This window comes from Cervus canadensis, chromosome 33, assembly GCF_019320065.1.
Source record: "Cervus canadensis isolate Bull #8, Minnesota chromosome 33, ASM1932006v1, whole genome shotgun sequence".
In the NCBI taxonomy this organism is placed as follows: Eukaryota; Metazoa; Chordata; class Mammalia; order Artiodactyla; family Cervidae; genus Cervus; species Cervus canadensis.
Window position 1 is genome coordinate 6,547,774 of NC_057418.1, and position 6,113 is coordinate 6,553,886.

The window sequence follows — 6,113 nt, forward strand, 5'->3', positions numbered from 1 at the left end:
CAAATACAGAAGGAGGCTATTTTGGAACAGTTGAATTAAAATAGATTGCTTGGATGTGAAAATTCTAAGTGTTTTGATAAAGTAAAAGGGCACAGAAAAATATGTTTTGCAGAAAAACTTTTAAATTATAATTAACAAAAGTAAGTTTCTTTTCATCAGTCACACCTTACACTACAGGGATTGCTTGTGAGGAATTTATAATGGGCAAAGTTTATTGGCTGGCTTTCTAAAGCACCCTAGGTGTTAACTTTTCAGACAACATGAGGGCGGAGGTCTATTAAGAGGTGACTTTTTAAATGTGCAATTGTTGCATGTGACTCCTTTGCAAGGAAGAAGTTCACAGGTGTAAAGGGCCAGGTATTTAAATTAAATTTCTTCAGTTATTCAGATAATGTGATTTCTGAATAATCATAGTAGATTTGCTTAGAGTTAACTACCTATGAGATTTAGACACAGAAATAATTATATAAACACAGAAGGAATAAATTTCAGAATTTTAAAAATTCTTTTAATTTTTTTACATAACAAAATGGAAAATAGATGTAATATGAGGAAGTTTTAAAAAGCACTATTCAAGTATGCAGTTTTATTTTATTTATTTAATTTTCAGAATTAAACCATTTTTCCAAAGGGCAGAAAAAAAGCAAGTATCCAGTTGCAGATCCATGGCCAGCAATCTTTCCCAACCTGATCCCGTGCAGCTCTGCTATGAGAATGTGAACAGATCTTGTATTAAATCTCCCTACTCGCCTGCATCTCGGGTGATTCTGTATGCAGTGTTCGGCTTTGGGTCTTTATTGGCTATCTTTGGAAACTTCTTGGTGATGACTTCAGTTCTTCACTTCAAGCAGCTGCATTCGCCAGCCAATTTCTTGATCGCCTCTCTGGCCTGCGCGGACTTTCTGGTGGGAGTGACCGTGATGCCCTTCAGCATGGTCAGGTCCGTGGAGAGCTGCTGGTACTTTGGAGCCAGATTCTGTGCCCTTCACAGCTCCTGTGATGTGGCATTTTGTTACTCTTCTCTCTTCCACTTGTGCTTCATCTCCATCGACAGGTACATTGCTGTGACTGACCCACTGGTCTATCCCACCAAGTTTACGGTGTCTGTGTCAGGGGTCTGCATCAGCATCGCCTGGATCCTGCCCATGGTGTACAGCGGAGCTGTGTTCCTCACGGGTGTCAGTGACGACGGGATGGAGGAATTAGTAAGTGCTCTCAACTGTATAGGCGGTTGTCAAATTGTTGTAAATCAAGAATGGGTTTTGATAAGTGTTCTGGTATTTTTTATACCTTCCCTCATTATGGTAATTCTTTATGGGAAGATTTTTATTGTAGCTAAACAACAAGCTCTAAAAATTGAAAACACTGGCAGCAAAGCAGAATCAGAGAGCTATAAATCCAGAGTGGCCAAGAGAGAGAGAAAAGCAGCTAAAACCCTGGGGGTCACAGTAGTAGCATTTATGATTTCATGGTTACCATATACAATTGATATATTAATTGATGCCTTTATGGGTTTCATAACCCCTGCCTATATTTATGAGATTTGCTGTTGGGGTGCCTATTACAACTCAGCCATGAACCCTTTGATTTATGCTTTATTTTACCCTTGGTTTAGGAAAGCCATGAAAGTTATTTTAAGTGGGGGATTTTTTAAAGATAGTTCATCAACCATTAGTTTATATTCAGAATGAATGAGAGCACTATGTTGAAAAATGAAGGACTATTTTAAAATTATGAATTGATGATGAAATTAGATACAAAAAATGAATAAAGCCTTTCAAAACTGGGGAAATATTTATTTTTTTTCAAGTTAGCCAGGAAAGAAGTTGCAGGCAGGTATTTTAATTAAGATGTAAAGATATTCACATTGTAAAGATATTTATTGCACTAAATAATAAATGATAAAGTGCTTTACCTGTGTTGCCTGTCTCAACACTCTGCACATGCTCTTACCACACACACTTGTCTTTTCCCATTTCATCGAGTCCTGAATCTCATTTTTCATTGTCAAATCTGTAATAATTTTCTCATTTATGCTCAACTTTCATATAGCTTTCAATGGTCCTTCTTAGTCTTTTGCAACATTATATTATATTACTAGGGTTGTCATGACAAAGTATCAACAGATAGGGTGGTTTAATCAACAGAAATTATTTTCTCCTAGTTTTAGAGGTTAGAATTCCAAGAGCAATGTGTCAGCAGTTTGCTTCTTATGAGGACCCCTCTCTTTGGACTGCAGATGGCTGTCTTCTGTCTGTGTTCTCTCATGGTCCTTGCTATGTGAGAGTCTGTGTCCTAATCTCCTTTTCTAAGAATACCAGTCATGTTGGATTAGGGCTCATCCTTAAGAACTCGTTTTAACTTAATTACCTTTTTAAAGATCTTGTCTCCAAATACAGTTATACTGCTTAATAGTTGGAATTAGGACTTCAACATATGAATTACGGGTGAGGGGACCTGATTCAGCCCATATCAGACAGTCCAGGCTCAACAACATTACATAAGCCTTCCTAGATGGCGCTAGTGATAAAGAACCCGCCTGCCAGTGCAGGAGATCTAAGAGACGCAGGTTCGATTCCTTGGTTTGGAAGGTCCCCTGGAGAAGGGCATGGCAACTCACTCCAGTATTCTTGCTGGAAAATCCCATGGACAGCAGAGCCCCACATAGGGTATCAGAGTCGGTCACAACTGAAGGAGCTTAACACACACACACACACACACGGGTCTGTGACTATCTCCTCTGTACCTTCCTGGAGCTTCTAGAGCAGCAGGTAAGCCTCTCCTCTTAGTGGCTGCGCAGAATCTTGGAATGTTCACTCGCAGTATTGTGGAAGCAGTAATTCTGCTTGGAATCAGATATTAGTTACAGACATTACACAGAAGTAGAAAATTGTGAAAAAATTGTACCACAAAAAGACTGGCATGATGATCATTAGCTAACGTAAAATCTGCACGTGAAAGCAATGATCACTAACAGTGACCATTTCTGCACCAATTTTTCTCACTTGAAGGTAAAGTGTAATTCACAACCCCATTTATTCTCAGCAGTTTTCTTACCTAAATGTAGTCTGTATTTCCTTCTCAGGGATATTGTTGGGTCAAAAATTTTACGCTTTTTACAAAAATTTTCACATTAATGGGAGTACAAACAATGTGTTGCTTGTTTATATGTGCTGTGACTCTATCTCCTCTGATCCTTCCTGGAGATTTTGGAGCAGCAGGTAAGCCGCTGCTATAAGTTTACATGTTGATCTCTGGAATATTTTACACTGTTGATTCAATATGAGTTTTTGGAATGCATTTCTGGAATATTTTGTATAATGAAACTAAGTTGTAATAAAGTACTGGTATGTAAGCCTTTTTCTTTTGAATTGTTCTGTGCTGTCATTTCAGTTAAAATGATTGAAGCAATTTTTCTCATCGGTTTTCACCAAGTCTTTTCACTGTTATCAAACAAATACTAAACATTAATTATATGCAAGTACCTGTGTCAAGGATGGCTAAGGATTAAAAAAAAAATGTATTTTGTCTGGTATTTTCCTCAAGGGAAATAATTTTTGTGGGTAATATGGACAATGCATTTTCAATTATATTTTTCAGGCTTAGAAGAGTACCATAGATGTTAAATCCTGTAAGCAGAGGACTAGATGCTATTACCAGACTGGCACTTGGTATTGATCTTTCCTATAACATTGTCTTCTCACCCACATAGGGTCCCATGGCTTTAATTTGTTAAAAATTGTTAATGAGGACTTATAAAATTGTTGAAGAGGCCTTATTTTTGAGTAGAAAGAACTTTTGAGGTGTCTTCAAGCATGTTTAAACTTGTATAGGCAGATTGGAGTGTGAAAGCTGTTTTGGATTGTGGGATTAATTTCCTTAAGTGGAAGATTGGGCTTGGGAAAAGAGAAGGCAATCTACGAAGAATAGATGAGTGGCCTGGTAACAATAAATACATTTTCATGCTATCACTCTTATCCTCAATAAATTAGATTTGCTTAGTAGATTTTTAAGGAAAGACATGATGTTCCCTATTTTTAGAGTATAGAGGACAATAGAAAAAATTAAGTGAAAGAGTTGGATCATATTATAGTTCCATTGAATAAATGTCACAGAGAATTGCACTGTTACTAAATTAAATTATAGATAATGTATATGACAAAGCCAAAGGAAAATTAAACTTTTAAAAATTTATCCTATGGGTAAGCAAAATATTATATTGTTACAAATGACACCAAAATCTCAATGCAATTCTAAATATGAAATTCACTTGAACATGAAGTGAGTATGTGGAATACAGCAAAAGAAAACAAGAGATCAGATTCTGTCATACACTTCATGATAGTCTTTACTCAATGTGACTATTCCAGATATGCTAATCATGGCTTTCTAATAAAAACTTACAATGCCTTGATGGTATTGACACCACATTATAACCTCCTTGGTCTTAGATGACTACATTAGAGTTGGCAACATGATTCCAGAAAAATTCATCAGTGGGTTGGGATGAATCTATTATATTATCTATTATCATAAAATTATGAATTTATGGGAGAATTTAATTAATCAACAATACATATTGAAACTCTTGGGTACCTGCCAACAGAATGATAAAAGTGATATTTATAATTTCATAGCAGGGAATGATTGAATAATAAAAAAAAATTAATTAAAATAAGTCAAGAAGGCTTAAAAGAACAAAGAAAAAATTTGATGATTAGAAAAAACAGTAGTACAATCCATTTAAACCCAAACACATCATGATCCTCTACATAGAAAACCCTAAAGACTCTACCAGAAAATTACTAGAGCTAATCAATGAATATAGTAAAGTTGCAGGATATAAAATTAACACACAGAAATCCCTTGCATTCCTATATACTAACAATGAAAAAACAGAAAGAGAAATTAAGGAAACAATACCATTCACCATTGCAACAAAAAGAATAAAATACTTAGGAGTATATCTACCTAAAGAAACAAAAGACCTATACATAGAAAACTATAAAACACTGATGAAAGAAATCAAAGAGGACACAAACAGATGGAGAAACATACCGTGTTCATGGATTGGAAGAATCAATATTGTCAAAATGGCTATTCTACCTAAAGCAATCTATAGATTCAATGCAATCCCTATCAAGCTACCAACGGTATTTTTCACAGAACTAGACCAAATAATTTCACAATTTGTATGGAAATACAAAAAACCTCGAATAGCCAAAGTAATCTTGAGAAAGAAGAATGGAACTGGAGGAATCAACCTGCCTGACTTCAGACTCTACTACAAAGCCACAGTCATCAAGACAGTATGGTACTGGCACAAAGACAGAAATATAGATCAATGGAACAGAATAGAAAGCCCAGAGATAAATCCACAGACCTATGGACACCTTATCTTTGACAAAGGAGGCAAGGATATACAATGGAAAAAAGACAACCTCTTTAACAAGTGGTGCTGGGATAACTGGTCAACCACTTGTAAAAGAATGAAACTAGAACACTTTCTAACACCATACACAAAAATAAACTCAAAATGGATTAAAGATCTAAATGGACCAGAAACTATAAAACTCCTAGAGGAGAACATAGGCAAAACACTCTCCGACATAAATCACAGCAAGATCCTCTATGACCCACCTCCCAGAATATTGGAAATAAAAGCAAAACTAAACAAATGGGACCTAATGAAACTTAAAAGCTTTTGCACTACAAAGGAAACTATAAGTAAGGTGAAAAGACAGCCCTGATTGGGAGAAAATAATAGCAAATGAAGAAACAGACAAAGGATTAATCTCAAAAATATACAAGCAACTCCTGCAGCTCAATTCCAGAAAAATAAATGACCCAATCAAAAAATGGGCCAAAGAACTAAACAGACATTTCTCCAAAGAAGACATACAGATGGCTAACAAACACATGAAAAGATGCTCAACATCACTCATTATTAGAGAAATGCAAATCAAAACCACAATGAGGTACCATTACACGCCAGTCAGGATGGCTGCTATCCAAAAGTCTACAAGCAATAAATGCTGGAGAGGGTGTGGAGAAAAGGGAACCCTCTTACACTGTTGGTGGGAATGCAAACTAGTACAGCCGCTATGGAAACA

The 6,113-nt window shown here is 36.0% G+C and overlaps 1 protein-coding gene across 1 annotated transcript; it reads left to right on the forward strand.

The window, feature by feature from the left end:
• The first annotated feature begins 665 nt into the window (after positions 1-665).
• Positions 666-1,691, forward strand: TAAR8 (trace amine associated receptor 8). Its single transcript, XM_043457324.1, has one exon. It carries the CDS (start codon positions 666-668, stop codon positions 1,689-1,691), a length of 1,026 nt encoding a protein of 341 aa, XP_043313259.1.
• Positions 1,692-6,113: the final 4,422 nt, after the last annotated feature.

What these genes read in the sequence shown, in the direction of transcription:
- TAAR8 (XM_043457324.1), top strand. Translation starts at nt 666, where the DNA reads ATGGCCAGCAATCTTTCCCAACCTGATCCCGTGCAGCTCTGCTATGAG.